At 41.6% G+C, this 21,645-nt stretch overlaps 1 protein-coding gene across 2 annotated transcripts; it reads left to right on the plus strand.

Annotated features, from left to right (window-relative positions):
• The first annotated feature begins 1,417 nt into the window (after positions 1-1,417).
• Positions 1,418-20,880, plus strand: PPM1F (protein phosphatase, Mg2+/Mn2+ dependent 1F). 2 transcript variants are annotated; one of them, XM_079322466.1, is made up of 7 exons: positions 1,418-1,649; positions 10,961-11,094; positions 14,592-14,791; positions 15,808-15,996; positions 17,125-17,268; positions 18,232-18,325; positions 19,433-20,880. In XM_079322466.1, the coding sequence occupies exons 1-7, from the start codon at positions 1,474-1,476 to the stop codon at positions 19,804-19,806; spliced, it is 1,311 nt and encodes a 436-aa protein (XP_079178592.1). In that variant the 5' UTR covers positions 1,418-1,473; the 3' UTR covers positions 19,807-20,880. The 2 variants fall into 2 exon arrangements, with proteins under 2 accessions (XP_079178592.1, XP_079178593.1); XM_079322467.1 differs by having other exon boundaries at positions 1,419-1,649; positions 10,964-11,094.
• The last annotated feature ends 765 nt before the right edge of the window (positions 20,881-21,645 follow it).

The following is a 21,645-nucleotide window of genomic DNA, read 5'->3' on the forward strand; positions in this document are numbered from 1 at the left end:
GTATCTAACCACTGCAGCACTGGGTCCCACATTGCAAAATCTTGTACAAATATATAATACTCTCCTTTCCTGTGCTCATGGCTGAGCATGTGTGGTCAGCTGGTCAAGTACAGTTTGTGTCATCTGTAACCCTGAAACAGTTTCAGCACTAGTTGTGGTCAGATGGGAGGTACAAAGGCTGCTGCATTTCAACACAGAATATGCAGGGTGACATGGGATGCACTGGCAACAGAGAGAGGAAAGACAAGTCCCTACAAGGGTAATTTACAACTCTACTGTTTTAGTTGGCACAGTGTGTGCATTTACTGAACCAGAGAACATAGCCCAAATACCACAGCACCAAGCCTGTTCCTCTGATCAAATGTTTGTTTATACATTGAGTTACAGCTCAGACATGGACTATGTTTTAACAATACTGCTTAGAAGATCCAGCCATAGGTAGAAGATTTTTTTTCTGTAGTTGTTTTTAGATCTTTCTGGTGAAAGACTGGAGCAAATAGCTTCTTTTCATGAAGAACCACGACGTAGTTCTAAAAATCAAGTTGATACCTTGGAGTTGTAGGTCTTGGCATAAACTACAACAGCTTCAGGGTATTTGTGCTGATTCAGTTATTCAAGTTCTCTTACCTGTAGCCTGATTTGTACACCAGGAACTGCTCTGAACATACCTGTGTGCCCAGCTGCCTGCTTCTGCTGCTGGCTGGGATTTCTGTGATGTTGGAGATGGTTCAGGAAGTGTGGGAAACCTGTCATTGGTCATTCTGCATGGCTTCTGAGCTGAGAGGAATGTTTTCCTCTTCCTCCAAGCGTGGCTAAATTTGGTTATTTGCAGACAAACTTTTGCTTGTAAAATCTCTTTGCACCCTTCCCATTTGCATGTATCTCCGTGTATGATTTGTCAGGGTGTGTAATTCTTCATGATCTAATGCAGAGTAAGTATTTTTGGATGGAAAAGCCACTCACCTGGGTTAGTATTCACGTTGAGTACTGTGTGCAGTTTTGGGCATCACAATGTAAAGAATACATTAAGCTATTAAAAAGCATCCAAAAGAGAGCCACGACGATGGGGAAGAATCTGGAGGGGAAGCCACAGGAGGGGTGGATAATGCTGTCGGGCACATGGTGAGATTTTTGGGGTGATCCTGATGGTCCCTTCCAACTGAGGTTATTCTGGGATTCCGTGAGTGCTGAGCGCGGGAGGCTCAGTGAAGAGGCATCCCTAGGAAACACCTTGCTGCTGCTTTCGGCCGTTCTCTGATGGCAGAGGGTGTGTGGAACAGCAGCAGCCGCTGCTCCGGGCCGGGGCCGGCGCGGCCGCCGGGCGCTCGCTCCCGCATTCCGGGCATTGCAGCGGCCAGGCCCCGCCCCGCCCGCGGCCCCGCCCCGCCCCCGCGCGTCCCTTAAAGGGGCCGGCACCTCTCCCTCAGCCACCGGCTCCGCCCCGCTCGCCCCTCCCGGCTGGGCAGCGCCGCCATGGCGCTGGAATTGGAGCCGTCCGCGGCTCCCCTGAGCTCCTTCCTGAGGGACTTCCCGGCGCCGCTGGGCCCGGGGGAGCCGCTGCCCTGGAGCTCCGCGGGGAGCGGAACCCTGAGCAGGGCCGAGGTGCCGGGCGCGCTGGCCGAGCGAGCGAGGAGCCTCCTGGGCAGCAGGTGAGGGGGCGGCGGGGCTCCGGCCGGGCTCCGCGGGGCGCCGCTGGCGGCCGCTGTGAGGGAGCGGGGCCGCCCCGGCGGCGGGGCCGCGGCAGGTGCAGGCGCGGGAGGCGCTTCCCCTGACGCGGGGCGCGCGGGGGCGGGGGAGAGCCCTCCGCGTCTCCGGGGAATTTTGGATTTGGAGGTTTATTTATTATTATTACCGTTCCTAAGTTACTTTTGGTCACAGTTAATAGCATGCTTCTAGTCAGGCCACAGGCCTTCGGCCCCGTGCCTTCGTAATACTGTGCGTGCTTTTCAAAAACACTCCTCTCGCAGTCTCGGTGCGGGTTCAGTCACAAGCCCGCAGTTAGCGGGATAGGCGATTCCTGTGGGCAATTCAGAGCCTCAGGGCCCCTGGGAGGGGCAGCTTGCAAGTCTGGCAGGGAGTCGGTGGGGAGCCTGCCAGGGGTGTTCAGCCCCCCAGCCCTTCCGAGTGGGACGGGCTTGAGTGGGTTTCTCAAGGTGATGTTTCCTTAAAACTCCAGGAGCGTAGTCTCACCACTGCTGGAACACGCAGCTGCTCATCTGGGATGCTTCTGTCATCCCCTGACTGCATCCTCATAACCTTCAGCCTAAGCAGTTTAGACTTCCTCTTTAATGCTGCTAAGACTTTGAATGTGGCTTACTTCTTTTGGCAAGTTAGTGCTTCATCAAGAACAGGTTGTTTCCCACCAATTTCTTGTCCCCTGATACTCTTCTCTCTTACTACACTCCGGCAGTAGGGCCTGTGCACTCCAGCTATTACAAACTTCCTACCACAACTTGCTTCACTGACCTGCTTTAAGGGTCAAGAACAGGGATTGTGGATGGTCTGAAATAATGGGTAGTGATGAGATTGTGCTGTGGTACTGGGGTGTGCAGGAGACCAGTTCTGGTTTGGTATATGCTGAATGTTAGCTGGTTACAAGAGGAATTTAATAGATAGTAAGTGTGGTTTGAATTACTTGCCTTTTTAACTCCCATCTGGTGAGTTTATGAACATCAAATAGATTTTTTTTTTGTTGTTGTTGAAAGTGCTTAGGGGATTTCTAGATATTTAAATTGTCTGGCAAATTTGCCTTAAAAATCAAGTTATTCCTACATATTACAGAGATGATTATGGACATAATATTGCTCACTTAAATGGTGTGTCTAAATCCGAAGATGAGAAATGCATAGCAAAAAAAAAATACAGTTTCTTAGTTTGTAGTTTAAAAAGGCCCAGATAATCATGGCATTATTTAGTTGTGCTTTGACTAAATTGCTTTTTGAACAAAACACAGCTGTTGCATTCCACAGTGAGATTGCAAATTCATCACGTGCATTGAATCTTTGAACTCTGTGGAGCAAGAGTGGCTCTGGGTGAGTGCTTTAAAGAACAGAGTAATGCCAGTCTTGAACAAATACTTACCACATGGCACCCACTCTGCCACGTGGGCCAGGCTGATGCTCTCTACAATTGATTTAGAGAGGAAGGTATGAGGCTGTAAAGTTATGGGATGTGTTACTCAAACTGCAGTGCTTTAAAAATCAGTATTGCTGAGCTGCATATCTGCTGACATGCAGTTGTTTTCTGCTGGGCACGGTAACAAGTGGAAGCAGAAGAGGAATGATGGTTTTGCAATGCTTTCACCTCACCTGTCACTCCTGGTGTTTACACAGAGAGGAGCTTGCCAGTGTCAGAAGCTTCATTTTTCACATACCTGCCCTGCAGCCAGTTCTGGCTCCACAGCCTCTCTTGTGGAGCTGCCCAAGTCCTGAGCTGGCAATTAAAAAAAAAAAAAAAAGGAAGGGAAAGAGCTAAAGAAAGTAAAGCTGAATCAAAGTGCAGCAACCTACTTATTAGGTCTTCCTTTCACAAAATATTTGTGCAAAACAGAAATAGATAAGAAAAGTGTTTTATGAATTCTCATGGCTGGCTGTGGGCAGCTCTGTGTTTGGGTGTAATGTAGTATACCTGGAGTGTCAAATGTAGGGATCCCTGCAGAATTATAGCTCAGTTTTGGACTCCTGTGACAAAGAGAACCTCATTTTGCAGTTACAAAGAGGCTGCATTTCCTATTGTGTAGGCTAAGTTCTTGCATGTGGAGAAAAAGACTGATACAGTCCAAGGCCAAGACAGGAATCTTGTGTTTTGAAATTGCAGACCTTCTTCTTATAATCCCTGTAATTAGGAACTAAAACTGAAGTCTCTGAAGTGTGAGAAATTGTCAACATTACTTTTTTTTTCTCCATATTTGTTACTGTGGATAAATTCAAAATGCAACTTTGAAGGCTAAATAAATTCTCCTGTTTTTGTGAATCTTCAATGAAATAGATGAGGGAATAGTAAGGAAATAAGAGAAAGCAGGAGGTTAAAGATTTTAAGAAATGGGAAAATAAGGGTGAGGACAGACATCAGGAGACATTTAATGTTTGTATAAAAGTTGTTGAATATGCAGAAGGGTGCCAGATTAGTGACTGTGCAGGAGGTCACTGCAGCTGACATCCAGTGATCTGCAGGCTGCCATGGCAGCATCCCAAACATATGGACAGCAGCTCAGTGAAAAACACACCCTCAAATATCACTGTTATTCTACACAGGTTTAACACCATAAAGATGTTATTGGCTGTACCTTGCTGACTTCTGGCATTGTTGCTTGATCTCTATTTCCTGAGTGTGAGATTTCTCTAACACTCCAGCATCACATGGTGATTAGTACTGATGAAGGATTTCTCTGTAGATCAAAGTGTTATTGGGAATCAAGTGTGACACTCAGTTCTGCTGTTCTGCTTTTCATTTCTGTGTTGTCAGGTACTTCATTCACATGTGCACAGATGTTTGGGTCATGCCCAGAAGGGCCCAAGCCAGTCGAGGTCCATAGCCAAAAAAGGCCCAGCAATATCCTTGGCTTATGAGACAACATATGGTGATGTTTAGCTTGTTTTCCAGTTGCTTGGAGGCACAAATGTTTGTGCCTTTGCAATGAGGAACACTGTTCCTCCACTACTGATCAGAATTTCTGTTGAGAAAAGAATAGGCCAAGAAATAACTTTGGTTGGGTCCAACAAGGAGTTTCTGAATGTTGTTGTTTCTCCAAGGTTGCACACATCTTTTTACATGGAAGCAGCTGGATATATCAGACTAATCCCTGAGTGACCTAATCTAAAATGAATTATTTTAACAAATTTCTGCAAATGAAGCTACTGTAGGGAAACACCAGCTAAAACAGCAAACCATTTTGCTCTCTGGCAGGCTTTGCCCCAAAATCACTAATCTGGCAAAGCTTTGCAGATATTTCTACTTTGAATAGTTCATTTAAATTGATGGAACTTCCTGCTGCTCACTGCAGCTAAATACATGCATAACATTCTGAAGAATTAAAGCAAGCTTAAGTGATTTTGTTTTGCAGAATTTTAATTAACATGAAGTTTTGGGTAATAGAAGTGTTCTGATAGCCTATGAAAATAGGGAAATGTGAATGAAGCAGCCATTAATTTCAAAAGCTTGGGAAGTAACTAATCTGAAAGATTCCTGACTTTCACTGTAACAGAACATGAGATGAAATCAGACCCCCAAATATAGAAATTTTGTCTTCCCCTGATAGGAGCTGAAACTTGTATGGCCATCCTGTGACATATCCAAAGAACAATGTGAAATTCCTGCAGCCTTCCTGTTGGAGGAGATTTACTACAATAACAGTTGAGAGACTTGGGCTTCCTGTTCTACCCCCCTCCAAGTGATGTGCTGTTGCCTCAGCATCCTGTTTTGTGTCTTTGTTTTACACTGTAGTGCTCATTCCAAGGTGTGGCCTTGGTACCTTTATTTCCAGTATTTTCTCCTTGTAGTGTAGTAATTTCAGCCATTTTGATATTTTGGTGTTTTAATGTCATTTAAGTATGAGGAGGGGGAAAAGAAAATCTTATCTTGCTTCTCAGTTCCCAATATCTTCTTAAAATACTCTTTTGTCTCTTCTGTGTAAACTACTTTCTCCTGTGACCTCTGCTTTTAGTAAATTATCTTATTCCTAATTTGAACAATTTTATGAAATGCACTGGTACTTCTCCTTGCTTGGGAACATGTTTTGCATATTTTTCTCTCATAACCTGTGTGAAACCCCTTTCTGTTGTTGTTTCAGGATAAGTGCTCCATTTTTAAACATGTTTAGGGCTTAATTGAAAAGTGGCTTTTGTGGAATTAAGCCTCTCTTGTTCTGCTGTGGGGTCTTTATTCCTGGTGAGAATGAAATGGAAGTAGCAGGTGACTCTTCTTTGCATGTTTTATATAAAAACTATTCAGTAATTACTGAAGGGCCTGAACAGATGGATTCTGAATTTTAAAGCTGCTGCTTGTTGTAGTTTTATAAGAAAAGCTGGAAAAAAACCTGTTTCATGTAACCATAAGAGATGGAAATTCTTTGTGTGGTATTGTTTATGTATTTGTTTTGATTCCCTCTTGTTCATCTCCTTTAATGACCTGATGTCATTAGCACAAGAAACAACTTCCTGTGCATTGTAGAATGTCAGATGTTCTCTCCTTAATGGATATATATTTGTACTTTTCTGGCCACCATCACCCTGGGAACTCTGGGTACTGCTCTAATAAATGCTAATGCTTAAAGCTGCTTGAGTGGAAACATTCTGTAGTTGATTATAAGAATAAAAAGAGAAAGGGAAATAAAAGTAGCAGATTGGGGAGAAAATACTGAATACAAGCAGCTTTTGTTTATGAGGAAACTTGTGACCTGCTATTATTTTGGCAGTGTGAGAGGATCTTTCTCTTGCTGGAGAACTGCTGGCATTTGCAGATCTGCACTAAACCCACTGCTGATAGAGCTGTAACATGCTAGAAACACACCCCCAGCCTGCAGTGGCAGTGTGATCTGCTGTGGCAGAGCCCATGCAGCAAATAAGGGCACATCCTCCCTCAGACTGGGGCAGCTGCAGCTGATTTCTGCTAGAGCTTGTGCTTTCAGGTGTAGCACTTCTTTCTCCCCAACATGTGTGTATGTACAGTCTGAAAGGAAAAGAGGGTTGTACACTGCAGTACCACTGCTGCCTTGTTGCCATGACTTTGGTAGTAATGTCTAGAAACAAAATCATGTCACTTTTTTTAAAGTCTGAAAGATAAGTGGTCAGTACTTGGCCAGGACAGTTGGTAATCTGTTGTGCTTTTTTTTATATAAACAGATTTCCTGACACTACTGGGGGAGAATACATGAATTTTGTGTGAGGAGAATTTGCACTATTTTGCTTGCAAAATAGGTAAATAAAAATGCAGAAGGCTTTGTGTTTGACATGTCCTAGGGGGGCTGTGTACTACTCTCCAAGGTTACACAGAGCTCATTCTTCTGCTCCCAGTGCTGAGGAGCAGCTTTTTGGGGTCTATTATCCACTGCACTACTCAGAGTCCTCCAAGCCACTGTAAGCTGGGCATGGGGCACTGCAGGAGGTCTGTCAGCTGTGTTCAGGCCTTTGTAAAAAGTGTAGTTGTAGTTCAGGCTCTGCCCAAGGTGTGGTGGTCTGACCTTTGATGCTCTGGATGCTTCCCCCCTCACCCAAAGAACTGTTTGCTATAGGCTTCTGAATGTACCCCCTCAGACTGGAGGGGAAGAAGAGGTGGGAGCATCTTTGAACTGGTGACTTGTTTGCAACACTTGCTGCAAGTGTACTGGGGATTTAATGACCCAAATAAAAACAAGTAAGAAGTTACCTTGCTAGCTTTCTGCTTCCCAAAAGAACATGTATATATTTTGGTTTTTTCTTTCTGAAGACTGGTACTAAAAAGGTCAATAATAGTCTTACAATTGACCTGACATATGTAATTAAACTGTGGCAGTGGTGGTGTGACAGCTGGTCTTTTGAAATGATATCAAATATATAACTGAATTGTATTGCAGAAGAGAAACAAGATGAACAAGAGAAGTAAGTTCTGTTCTGTAATTTATGCCAAATCTAAAATATGCAAAATATCATAATTGCTCTCTACTTCCATGTGTAACTTTATTTTGGCCCAGAGGTATGTGTATCACCAGGAGCTTTGCATAGCTCCTTTTACCAGTACTGTGTCCAGTAGTCCAGAATCTTTCAAGAGGAGGGTGGTGTATAAATTTAAGTGTCATCTTTTTTTAGCATAAGCATTACTTTAACTTCCCTCTTTTATCTGTACTCAGGTTTTTGAAAGGAGTATTTTATTTTACTGTGAATGGCTGGAGGATACAAGCTCCATGACTTCAGCTGCTGGTGAAGCTACAATGCCTTGTCTGCACTGTTACAGCATGCTTTAATTCTTCTAAAATATTTTTATTGTGGTCAAAACACGCCCTTTATGTTAGCAAAGAAATAGCCTGCAGCAAAGAAATTCAAAGTCTGTTTACTACTAGGCTGTGTGTGCTGAGGCTGAGTGTTTAGTGTTGCGTGTCAGAGAAATGGGGCTGACGTGTTTCTTCCAAGATTCCCCTAAAGCAGCATCCTGTGCATGTAACACACCCCACCAGCTTGCCTCTTCTTCCCATTACAGTTGGTTTTCCACTTAGGAAACAGCTACAATGTTCCTTCTGATTCATGGAGATTAAATTATGCTTGGTTCAGATCATCACCAGGCTGTCTTGGTCTTCTTTGAAAGGAAGATTTTAACAATAAGTGACATTCTTCTTTGCTTACAGGAAAGGTTTGAAGTCTGCAATGGTAATTGCAATGGGTTACTTTTGCACTGGTTGCCATAGGTACTGTGGTTGTTTCCAGATACTCTCCAGCCAAGTGAGACCTTGTAGCTCTCAACTAAAGCAGGAGTTCTTGCTTTTTTCTAATGACACATTTTGTTAACTCTTAGTCTGTGTTTTAGAGGGTGAACTTAGAACTAGTAAATGTTGAACCTGAATGAAAGATGCCATTCCTTGGAGTTCCATTTATTTGAGCTCAAGTCTTGCCAATATGGTAATGCTATAATAAAGAGTTAATAAAGTAATCACAAATATGTTTTGTTCAAAATGGAGTTTGAACTACATAGGTTGAGTAATTTTTTAGACTTTTATCTTTTTCAGTGTGTCAGAATCAATTGTTTGATGTTGTTGCTGTCAGCATAGCAAAAAAGCCCCCACTTTTTATAAACTTGCAGAACTGAAGGGAGAGGAAATACATAGGAAGCAAAGCTAAATGAAGCATATCAGTACTGAGGAATCACTGAATTTTCCTTTAAGGAACTGGGTGGCAACTGGAAAAAGTTGAAGGATGTGACATAATTTGTAAATTTTTTTCTTTGTTAAAGGCATCCTGTAAGCAGAGGTTTATACAGGACTTCTGCATTATAGCACTTAGTAGATTTCCTTTTAAGCTGCTTTTTATTGTTGGAATTCAGCAATCCTGGACTCTGGAAAGCAGAAATGTACAAAGTTTAAAATCCAAGTATTAAGCCCTCTTCTGATGCTGAGCTGGGAGCCCAGGCTAGATTTTTTTTTTTTCTTCCAGCATGGCAGAGAAATTCTAAAGATGTCTGAAGCTGTGGCTCTCACTGTGCAGCAAAATGCATTGCTGTTTTCTTAATGTTTCTTGTCTCTATTCTTGAAGCTGAAATGTGGTTTGACTGAAGCTTCTGACTTTCAGCAGCATCAACAACACATCTGACATTGTTTGTGCAGCTTATATTTTCATAGTCCTTTTTTTCTCTTATGTGAACAGCAACAGGAAGAAGGATTTTGGAGGGCAAGGGGTGCCATATCTGCTTTGGATGTATTTCTTGCCTGACCTTTCAAAAGGTTGTCTGTCAGTATCAGAGTCATTATAAGCGGGCATTGTTACTTTAACTGAGCTAGGAAGGGAACTGACTCCCCTAAACATATCAGCCTTAAAAAAGAAATAAAAAGCCACATTCTGTTTTCCCTTGATGTGACATGACTGCAGCTAGCACTGAAAGAGCTGCAAACACATTGCCATCTATTTGAAGTACTGAAATAACTCATTAAATTGGGCCGTCAGTGCCACAGAATGTGTGGCATAAAGCAGGTCTGTGTTGGAGCCTGCTGACTGACACAAAGCTTTCTGTTTGCTGCCATGGGAGGTACTCGTACACGCCTGTGAGGATGTGACAGGGCCCTCTTTCAGGAGCACAATGGCAAAATGCATTTCAGCTTGTTGTCACTGGGATCTAAAACCCTGCAGTCGTCCCCTCCCTGCCCTTCTGTACAGACAAACCACTCATTGCTGAGCAACATCACAGACCAGTTGTGTTCCACCATTTCATACTCCCCAGCAAACTAGTTTTATGCAGAGCTTTCTAAATGTTTTCTGGGAAAGCAAAGTCTTGTCCTTGACTTGCTGTAGGTGCCTTAATGTGGTATTTGCTTTGATTGTGTAATTCAATACCTTGTGGGTATCAAATGCTTCATGAACAATGGATAAAGTGGTTTTTTTTATGGATGTTGATGCTTATTCTTCATTGTGCTCATAGAAAATGGCTGGAACGTGTTGTATATTGTAGTTGTTAGTGCTTGCCATGAGACTATAGTGAATATAGGAGTTATTTTATCATAGCCTCCTACTGGAATTGGATGGGACTTATTTGTTTACTGATTCAGAAGCATTATAGCAAGTGTGTGCTTCTTATAAGTCATGTGGTTTGAATAAAGCATTGAGTGAGCAGGAGACAGTGAGCAGATCATGTAGCATTGTCTTCTAGATGCCTACCTAAAAGCTTCATCAAAATTATGAGTCTTGGAGTCTTTTCTCATCCTGATCTCCAGTCTCAACTCTTTGCAGCTTTTACCTGGGTGGTTTCTTTGGAAAACTTTCAGTCAGAATAAACTGAATGATAAGGGCTGTAAGTTAGCATTAAGCATGACTTTTCTTGTGAAGGGGAAGAGTTCCAAGTAACTTTTGTAGAGATTTGTGTCTACCACAATGCTGAGATCTTGATACTGTCTGTGGTGAGATTGTTGATTGCAAGCAAGAAATGCTGTGTAGTGAGTAGAAACAAAATGTGTGTGTTCAGAGGCTGGAATTGAAGGTAGTAGTTCCCATCTGAGAGCTCAAGAGAAGGAGGTACCATCTGCGACTGGAGTGTGAGGCAACAGTTTGAAAATATGATTCATACACTTCTTCCTCTTTACATTCTTGAGAAAGCAGTTGTCTAACTGAGGATCTTACTAAAGATTTGTGTGAATAAATATTGAACATATGGTTTGCTCTACTAGTTTACTAATGAAGTTTGTATTACTGTATGTAATGGTTTCTAAGTCTGAGGTCATACACTGCAAGATTGTAGTTCAGTTTAAACTAATGAAGTCTATTTTGCTTTCACTTCCCTTTCTTACCAGCAGAGATATTACACCACTTCTTGCAGCATCATTGATCCATGCTGCAGTTGATGAAGTTCTCCAAACAGACTTGACTGAATTTAAGCTGCAAAATGTGGAAGCAGAGGGAGAAGGAGAGGAGGAGAAGTTCACCTGTAAGTATACTTCTTCCATCTGTGGTTTTCCCAGAGGCTGTCTTTCAGAAGACTTCAGTGTTTTGAAATGTTTCCCAGATTTATTTGGTTAGGCTGCCTGGCAGGCAGCATTGCAAGGAACTTCATTTGCTTTTGCTGTGTATCTGTGGGAGGAAAGGAAGCTGTGCTAGTTTTGTGGGCAATATGCAAACACAGTGTCTGGAGCCCTGACTGATCCTGTGGGTTGGCTTTCTGAAAGGAAGGAGTGTGCTGTTTTCCCTTGGTAGAGTGACCTTATCTAATTACTGATGTGTTTTGACATTGACATCACTACAATTGTTGTACTGCCAGATCAACATCTTCATTCATATAAAACATCTTGCTTTTGTCTTGGTAACCAGATTCTGGCTCCTCCACATCTTGAACATCCTGAAACTCCAGATCTTTCTCTTGTAAAAGTTGCTCAATAGTCTGTTTTTATCAATGATTTCTTTTCTACCCACTCTCCCCCATAAAGGTGGGATGCTGAGGGAAGAAGAGCCTTGCATATGTCTTCTACCTGATGCTTGCATTTTCTCCTGAGTGAGCTGGAGACAGAACAAACCTTGGTGACTGAGTACTGGGTTTGTGCCTTGTGTAACAGATGGTCCTACTGCATATACGTGCTAAAGTGTTTAACATTAGGCTTCACCAGACCTTCAGTCCCAGTGCCAAGAATTTAAACAGAGCAGGATGCGGGGAGAGTAGAAGATAAAAATGAAGAAGAGATCTCTTAGGCAAACCAGTCTGTTCTGTAAGAGGAAATACTCACCCTTCCATTTCCCTAGGATGACTTGAAAGGCAGTTCAGTGTGCTGCAAACAGAGCAGTGCAATGGCTGGGATATGGCACTTCCCAGAAGCCTCTTTCAGTATTGATGTCCAAGTCTGAAACGGCAGGAGGGGGAACTCAGTTAATTAAGTCATGCTGCACCCTGGTTATGTCATCCCCTGCCTTAATGCTTGTGGCCTTCAGTCACTGCAGCTAACCTGGCCTGGGGCAGGACTCTGCCTTGAGGGGGAGCTGGCAAATATGAATTCAGTGTGACCAGGTCACTGCAGCCTCTCCAGGAAAGTCAGAAGCAGCATATTGTAACTTGCCTGGGATAATTACGTGGGTTTGCACAAAGCAGTTGGAAACCGTTATCAGAGCATCCTGCAGCCACTGTGCTGCAGACTCTTCATTGACTCACATGTAATTATCTTTGAGGTGAACTGTAGCAGTAATATAAAACACAAACTGCTATACATTTGTGAGCCTAGGATTATAATCTGTAATTCTGTATTTTCTGTAAATCTTGGGCCCACAAACCAAAATGAACCCTATCTGAATAGGTAAATAATGTTTAGAAACAAGAAGTAAATGAAGAACTTGATAGGTCATGGATATTTTCTTGGTCACAAGCATCTGATGTCTCTGGTTACTATATTCTGGGGACATTTGTGGAATATTCAGGCTGCTGTTTTACTCTGAAGGGCATAAAGATAGGAATGGAGTCTACTTTTAAGATAGTGCAGGCAAAGTTGGAAAATCCTTGGGCGAGTTGTGTTGAGCTAGTTCACATTCTCTCACTATTCCTTGTTGACAGATGCCCCAGAGCCCTCCCTTTTCTAATGCCTGGAAACCCTCTTTAATTTCTGTTTTTTACATATTCCTGTCTATTTTTTGTTCCTTCTTATGCCACAATTGCTGTTTAGGTCAAAGCTCTGACCATTAATTCCTCTATCAAACAGGATGGAAATCTGCTCATTGTTCAGGTACTTGTGTTGCCTGATCTCAGCAAGGAACAGCTGCTTTAAAGGTGTTCATTTTCCTGCACCCTTAGACTGTACTTGTTTTCCTTTATTTTGTAATTGCTCTTACATCACTTCAACTGTACAACTAAAAGGAAAGCTGTTCCTCATGCTACAGCACAGTATGGACTCCCTTCCTGCACTGCAGTAATAAATCTGCCAAAAAAAGCATTCTTGGAATGAAGGAGAAGTGATTATATAAAAGCACTGGGGGGGTGCACGTGTGAGTACCACTGTTTGTGGTACACTGCAGAAGCATTTCTGCTCTTAAGATACTAAATTCTTTGTCAGATTTCACAAGCTTAATATTTAAAAAGCAATATGTGTCTCTGGTCAGTATGAGTCTAGATATTTACAAATATGTAAACTAACAGCTGTAGGCAAGCCTGTCTGAGATGCTATCCTGTTTAGTTATTTTGTGTATGAGTTTATTTAATATTTAAAGGTTTTTATAGCTTGTCCATTAACACCTACATATTAAGCAAATCAGCAGTAATTTTGGTTAGTACACAGTGGCTCAATCTACGATGCATCGTTTAATTTAAGCTTTCAGTTCTCCAGATGCATCTTTCCAGAGATGCATCTGAAGCTGGCCAGCCACTGTTGCTGAGGAAAAAAAAAAGGTGCTTGAGAGCTAGGAGTTATAAAAAGGAACTCTGAGGAAGCTTTAATGTTAGCAGGAATCAAGCTAAAATAGGTATAGGAAAGATAGTTCATGCATTGCAGTTCTTTAGAATATACACTAGTGGCCAGCAAATTATTTTTGCTCTATAAATGTTCCTCTCAGTGCGTTTTGAAGTTAGTTGATTTATCATTGAGGCAGGTTTCTTACTCAAATAACAAAACTTTCAATTGTTACCTGTTTAGAGGGATACTGTATTGCAAAGCTAGACACAATGCCAAGCACCAAGCCATTCAGTCCGATGAACAAGTTTGGATTAATTGATCTTTGGGATCTATCCAGAAAAGGATTTGGGTGTCTGGCTGGAGCTTTTCACACTATGCCCAATGGGTGTTTGCAGTTCTGCTCTGTAATGACAAAGCTGGAGAGCAGCGGAAGTGTTCTGTCCCTACAGCTCCTACAGCCATGAGTATTTAAAAAGATAAAGACAACAGCTTAAAATTCTAATCTGTTCAGCTCAACTATGAGTTGAGCTATTGACCTCAGCAAACATTTTCAGACTTCCTTATTGTTTCAGTGGAAGTGGTTCAGTGGGACATAACCTGACCCAAAGCCAGACCACTGTTTTTTCAGCACTTGTGTCCAAAACAACAACAATCTCATCTTGAAGGTTTTTCTACCCACTTTTATTTTTCAGTATGAACAAACTCTTACCACTCTTACTAATTTTGCTTATATAATAATAACAACATTGTCCAATAGACTGTTTTTTTTGTCTGTAGTGATTTTTGTAACGTAATCACCTGCATGATAAACCTCTTTTGAAAAACAGCTAGCAAGTAAAGAAGTTCCTGTTATCCTTAATATTACACTATTTTCCTTTGCAACTTTCTCTCCATATTATCCCTGGGACCTCATTTTAATTTTTGCAGAGCCTATAAAGGCAGGGTGCTGGATATGTGTGTGTAGTTGTAGGGGAGGAGATTGAAGGAACGACAGGCCAAAAGATGGGGTAGTGCAGGGAAGTGGGACACAGCAGTTACTGTTCTGTCTCTGTGCTGGCAGTGCTGGATGCAGAGCCGCTGCAGCGCTGCTTTTTTAACAAGCTGCGGGACGTGTGCTGCGAGTGGCAGAAGCAGCTGCCGCCGCTGAGGCCCCTGAGCCGCTTCCTCGCCGTGTCCATCCACGCCATCCGCAACGCGCGCCGCAAGATGGAGGATCGCCACGTCCTGCTGCCCGAGTTCAACCAGCTCTTCGGTCTCTCAGTAAGTCTGGACACGGCAGGGGAGGCTGCCTGGGCAGCTTTGCAGCATGGCTGTAAGCACAGGGCCCTGGTGATGGATGATCTGGGAATTTATTGCCGTAAGTTATTTATTATGTCTACACTGGAGCAAGGGCTTCCTGACTCAGAGTGCTGGGGGCTGACTACTGCCCTGAGTTATGATATGGGAGATTGGAAGTTCACCTAGTGTTGTGTTGCTGGAGTTACAATGTTCTTGTGACTGACACAACTTATATATGGATTGAGAGCAACCCTGAGGAGCAGGACTTGGGGGTGTTTGAGAAGCTCAATGTGACCCAGTGATGTGTGCCTGCAGCCCAGAAAGCCAAGCATGCCCTGGGCTGAATCAAAAGCAGTGAGGGCAGCAGGGTGAGGGAGGGGAACCTGCCCCTCTAACCTGCTCTGGTGAGAACCCATTTGCAGAGCTGTGTCCAGCTACATAAAAATAAGGTGGACCTGCTGGAGCAAGTCCAGGGGAGGCCACAAAGATAATGAGAGGGCTGAAGCACCTCTGCTGTGAAGACAGGTTGAGAGCTGAGGTTGTTCAGCCTGGAGAAGAGAAGGCTCTCAGGACACCTTATTGCAACTTTCAGCACTGAGAGGGGCTTGGAGCAATCTGGCCTAGTGGAAGGTATCCCTTCCCATGGCAGAGGGGCTGGAATTAGATGGTCTATAAGGTCCCTTCCATCCCAAACCATTCTGTAATGTGAAGAACAGCAATTGTACAAGTGCCAGTTCATGAAACTGCCAGAGGACTGCGTAACCTGCTGCTTCAATGGCAGGTTGTTTTTAAGGACATTAAGTGACTAACAGCAAACAAAGAAAAGTAATTGGCCTGCAAAGAACCCATTTTATCCTTTTTTTACATGTGTAAACAAACTTAAATTGCCATTTGTATGGAAGAAAGCCCAGAATAAAGAATTTTCACTTGTTGGTACCAGTCTGGGAGCTGTTTTGGTTGCAAATATGAATGTCTTCCTCTCTCCCTCCCTGCAAAAGGATGACGTTGATCGTGCTTACTTTGCGGTGTTCGATGGCCATGGTGGAGTGGATGCTGCCAATTACTCAGCAACCCACTTACATGTGAATGTTGGGTTACATGAAGAGATTGTTACGAATCCAGCTGAGGCCTTGAAATGCTCTTTCCAGAAGACAGATGAAATGTTTCTTTTCAAAGCCAAAAGAGAGGTGAGTGGGTAGAGATTAATTCCATTATATTTAAATAACACTGAGGACTGCTGGACAACGTGGTATTATCCAGAAAATTCTGACAGTACAGTTTATTTGAATCACTGGCTTATTTATGAAATTATGCTACATATAAAAGTTCTTTGATGAAATTATTTCTTATTTTGATGAAAACCAGTGCTTGGAAGTTCAAGATGAGTAATTGAAAAGAAGCGCTAAAGTGATTTAAATGATTCTGACATATCTGGTATTTGAGGAGAATACTGGTGCCTCCTTGTCTAAACCAGGCAGTCTCTAGATATTCTGTTGTCCTACCTCTTACCTGGAAAAGGAATTTCTTTCTTCCTGATAATATGGTTACTATCTGCCTCTTTCTTGTCCCACCATTAGTGTCACTGGTGATTGTGAATGAATAATGTGTTCTGTGATTTAAATCAGATACCTCAGTTCATTAAACCTATTGATTAAACTTTGAATTAAGTTGGTACAATGAACATTCTTTCTTCAAATCAGCATTATACTGTTTAAGAACTCTTATTATAGCAGTACTGTGGAAGTACTCATTGTCAATATCTTCATTTGTGTCAATGAGGTATGGAAGAGGGGCCAGTATTTCATAAGGTCTGACACACACTAATCTTTACAGGGTATCTAGGACAGTTAGATGTTTTTCCTTTGACATTCTCATTTAAATACTCAAGGATAAGGAGATCTGTATGGAGCAAGGTGCCTGTAGTTGCTAGTGGTAAGAGTGGAGAATGTGAAAGGGATTGGAGGGACATGTTTTTTTGTGAAGTGTTCATTCTGCTGAAATTCAGATCCTCTTGTTTTTCTGCGTGTCTGTTTTAAATAACAGAGCTCTTAGTCTCCTAGATCAGTTTTGGAATTAATAGCAAGAGAAAGAAGAATGTAAGAGATGATATCAATCATCTGCAAATTAGAAACTATGTTTACAAGTAGTTTACTCCAAGTCTTTTTATTATTTTGTACCTTTTTTTGGGAACCTAAATTAAGATTAGCAGGTCTAATCTACTGCATTTAGTGTGATTAAACCTCAGATTTCAATATTGCCATATATCCTAGTAGGGCTTGTTGAATATTCACCTGACACCTGTTTTCCTTCTGTAGAAGCTGCGGAGTGGCACAACAGGTGTGTCTGCACTGATTGTGGGGAACAAACTACACATAGCATGGCTGGGGGACTCTCAGGTGATGCTGGTGCAGCAAGGGAAAGCTGTGACATTAATGGAACCTCACAAACCAGAAAGAGAAGTAAGTCTGACTTGTTTTTTTTCCTCTTAAGTGTGTGATGTCAGATTCTGTCTTGAAACCTTTTGGAGTCAAGCCTTTGTGTTTGGTGCTTTACATAATTACATATACTGTATGTTAGGATGCATGGAATTAACAATTTCTTGGTTTGCATCCACTTCTGTGTCTTGACAAGGTGATCCCTACACTTTACTTGGTTGGAACTACTAATGGACTATCATGGAAGTACTAATTGATAGTACTAGTACTATCAATGGAAGTACTAATGGACTATCAGGTTCTGATCGTCCTGACTTCAGTTCTTGCTCAGACTATTCAAAATTTGCAGTAATTAAAGAATTTCACAGGATTTTTATGTGTGAATTTAAATCTGCCTATTACAAAATATATACAAAAATTAGTAAATTGAGATTAATAGCAATTTAAAATGTTAGTATAATGCAAAACTTTTGTTATATGCAGTACTGTCATTGAAAAGCTAATGCTAATTTATTGGCCTAACTGGCTTAAAGTGTATTGTATGTTCTGTCTATTTTAAACAGCCAGCTATTTCATTCCATGGAATTGGTTGGGGACTCTGCAGGCATTGCATGATCCTTTGCCTTCGCTGCATGAACATTTGTAATAACTGAGTAGTTAAAGGAGTATCAATGCAAAGACTGTTGTTACTTAGTTTAGTTATCATGTATTTAATTCTGAATATATATGTATTCACCCGATTGCTGTATGGAATGGGAAGAAGTGGCAAGAAAATTTACTCATCCATAAAGGAAAGCACATGACAATACCAAAACTTGAGAATTCTGCTTTTTTGTGGACAAGCCATAGCAGGGACGGAAAGTAGTGGTTTGTTTTGAGTAATCCTACGTGCTTGTTTCTATGCTATTTTTGATGTGTGTTTGCAATATTCATTGTAGAAATACAGAAGCTAGAGCACCAAACAAAATGTATTCCACTGTTTTTCAGGATGAGAGAGCAAGGATTGAGACTTTAGGTGGCTGTGTAACCTACATGGACTGCTGGCGGGTTAATGGTACCTTGGCTGTTTCCAGAGCAATTGGTGAGATAAACCATCAGAATCAGTAAACTTTGGATTAAATTTGATTGAAACACCACCTGAGACTCTGTGTTTACTGTAAATGGTGGCTTGTTCAACATCAAACAAATAGTAAACTACTTATTGTCCTTCCCATAAGGCAAGGACTTACATGGCTTGCAGCTTAATGGTCACATCATCTTATATCAGTTTTACCATGAGCATAAAATGTTGTTTTATTTTAGATACCAGCCATGATAGTCCTATTTTTTTTTTTTACTGCTAAGATTTTGCTTCTTATAAATGCCTAAAATACTGCAATGTTTTACAGTAGTTTAACAAATATGCAGCATTTAATTTGTATAAGTGGAGGAAGCAATAAATGTTTGTCTAGGCCTTATGTGCTTGAATGTCTGAATTGCGAGGGGCTTGTGTCCACTTTAATATTAATGTGTCTTTCTCCTGACTGTGGATCTTTCTGCTTAAGTCAAATCACTACATTCTCCTTCAATACCCAGCAATTTTGGGCATTTTAATTGTAGTATTCTCACAATCTTATTTAATAAGCTTACCTTGCTGATTGCTGATTAGCAATTGGGCAAAACTGTAGATAAATGTAATGTATGAGTGGGAGCAGATTAGTATGGAATTTGTATTATGCTATTTGGATCAGTAGCAAACTGTGAGTAAGAATGTCCATACAAAACTGATAAACTAAAGACAATGAGCAGGTTCTTAGGGCATTGTGGTGTATATCTGAACAGCTGAGAAAAATCTTATTTTCATGGCTTTCTGAAAGCTGTGCAGGAGGTGCACCTGCAAAATGACAGCTTGACTATCTCTTTGCACAAATGTGTTTGTGACAGAAAAAACTTTGAAGTATCTTATTTTCCCTGCAAAATTTGGGGAGCATAAATTAAAGTAACTCCTTAGAAAACCACTGGATTTAGGTAGGTCACAAGCATCCTTAATGAAACATGCTTATTCCATGGCTTTTGATTATTCTCATCCTGCATCAGGTATCTCTGGAACATGATCTGGCTGTCCTTAATGGTAAAAGCAAATGGTAGGTAAAGAAGCACATGTTTACATCTGAAATAATAAAGCCTTTGCTTTGCTTGTTTGTCTTAGGTGACATCTGCCAGAAGCCCTATGTCTCTGGTGATGCTGATGGAGATTCCTTTGAGCTGACTGGCTCAGAAGATTACCTGCTCCTTGCCTGTGATGGATTCTTTGATGCCATCAAGCCCCATGAGGTTGTAGACTTGGTCCTGGATCATTTGATGCAGACCAAAGGAGTGGGGCTCAAAGCAGCGGAGAGACTGGTGGCTGCTGCCAAGGAAAATGGATCCAGTGACAACATCACTGTTTTGGTGGTGTTTTTGAGGGATCCTCAGGACATTCTGGCAGACTGTCTCAGAGACTCTAAGAGCCCTAGGGCTGATAATGATGCTCAGAGCACACCCTTTAACTTCCTCAGCTGTGACGCAGCAGCCACACAGTGACAGAATCTGTTTAGTCCAGAATGTTCAAGTAAGTTGATGTAAGGAACTGCTTTCCACTGAAGAAGCCTCTAATAAGGCAGGCAAAATGTATCAGGAAGAAAGACAAATGGATGAACACAGAACAGAAGGGCAAGGTGCCTTTTACTGAGTTCCTATTTGTCTTTTCCTTCTCCTTTTTTTTCCCCTCCCCTCAAAAAACACTGAGCAGACATGGAGATTTGTACAGCTATTTCATCTCTGGGAGCAGACACTGAAGTGTGTCCCAGGGCTGTTGGTCATATCCTGGAAGTGGTAAGAAACCATAACAGGTATAAGCTAATGGATGACAATATGCATTTCATGAATCCTGAGTGAAAATTTAAATTAGTGCTTAAAAAGAGCACTGTTGTACTTAATTGTGATGTTACTTTGGAAGGTGGGGAGGAGACATTGTCCCCACCACAGAAAAGCTTCCATTGTAGGAACAGGCTCAGGGTGCAGGGACTGGCTGACACCAGTGTGCTGTGTAAGGTGCTTTTGGTTTGTACCTAAGATACAAGAATGATGTGGCCTCTTTATTCAAACAGAAACATTTAACACTTGTGTGTATGGAGAGGAGAAAATAAAACTGGATGCTCCAGAAAAGCAGAAAAACTAGCTAGAAATATCCCAGGGAAAATGATAGAAAACTGTCTGCTTTCTGGGATGCTCTGGTTTATAAACTGGAATCTGATATTTAACTGCACTGGATTATTTCTCTCTAGCAAACATGCTTATTGGCTATTTGGCAACTTGAAAAGAAAAAAAACCCCTCTTGTGGTATTTGAGAGAGATTTTTACAGTTTGTGTGCTTAAGCAGGTAAATGTGCTCTTCCTGCCACTATTTTGTGTATTATAACAATGGAGATTTATTTTTATTGTGTTTGTTAATTTTCTGAACTTTACATTTGGAGGAATGTTTTGCAGTGTTACTTTTTGTTGTGGTTTTTATTTAAGCTGGAATTTTAAAGTGGCTCTGTCTTTATTATGTGGTGTAAAAAAACTGACTTCCCTCAAGTGCCTTAAATATTTCACCCAAGGATTTCTGGCTGCCTATCACAGTCTGGTGAGCCAGTTCCTAATTTTTAAAATGTGACTATTTGTTTTCATTGATGCACTTAAATGTTTCAGTTTGTGATTTATTGTAGTGGTAACTAGGTTTCAAGAAAACATCTCTCATTGTTGCCAAATCTTGTGGTTTGTAGTAAAAGCTTCACTGTGACTTACTCCCCTGCCATTTGCAGAAAGCTCCAGAGATTTAATCATAAAGTTACAATCTGAGTAATTATTTCATTTAAAAAGAAGTAACTTCTGACCTTTAGCAGAAAATTTAGTAACACAAATTGGAAATTGTTTAGTACCATTTTTTTTTCATAATAGAAGATTAATTTGCCCACACTGCTTGAACCTTTTGGGTCTGGATAACTTTCTAAGGAACTGTGAAGCTCAGAGGGTGAGAGAATTGTAATGTATATGTGAGGGTGTTGCACAACAGCTCTGTTCATGACATGCTAGAGCCTGTGGTTGTTTTGTCTTGCCTGGCTAGCAGGACTCAACAAGATCTGAAGGCTCAATAGTAAATTTGTTATTAATTTCAGTGTCTAAACCAAAAGTGCTTTGCATCTGGCAGCAAGATTGTATGCTGCATTTAGAAGCACATGTCCTTGCAGTATGTCAGTGCTGTTGGTTAAAGTATGGTGAGCATTAATGTTGCTTGGGGAGGAAGTTTAGATAGAAGAGCTGAAATGGCTCAGAGGAAGAACAGAGCACTGTTTATGTCCACAGTCTCTGGATTCTTCGCTGATGTGGGATGGTGCAGTG

This window comes from Erithacus rubecula (genome assembly GCF_903797595.1).
Source record: "Erithacus rubecula genome assembly, chromosome: 19".
NCBI classification, from domain to species: domain Eukaryota; kingdom Metazoa; phylum Chordata; class Aves; order Passeriformes; family Muscicapidae; genus Erithacus; species Erithacus rubecula.

Bases quoted from the DNA above. Each gene is read 5' to 3' on its own strand.
- PPM1F (XM_079322466.1), top strand. From the start codon at position 1,474: ATGGCGCTGGAATTGGAGCCGTCCGCGGCTCCCCTGAGCTCCTTCCTG. The intron at 14,792-15,807 runs GTAAGTCTGGAC...TCCCTGCAAAAG, and splicing joins ACCAGCTCTTCGGTCTCTCA to GATGACGTTGATCGTGCTTA. The intron at 15,997-17,124 runs GTGAGTGGGTAG...TTCCTTCTGTAG, and splicing joins TTTTCAAAGCCAAAAGAGAG to AAGCTGCGGAGTGGCACAAC.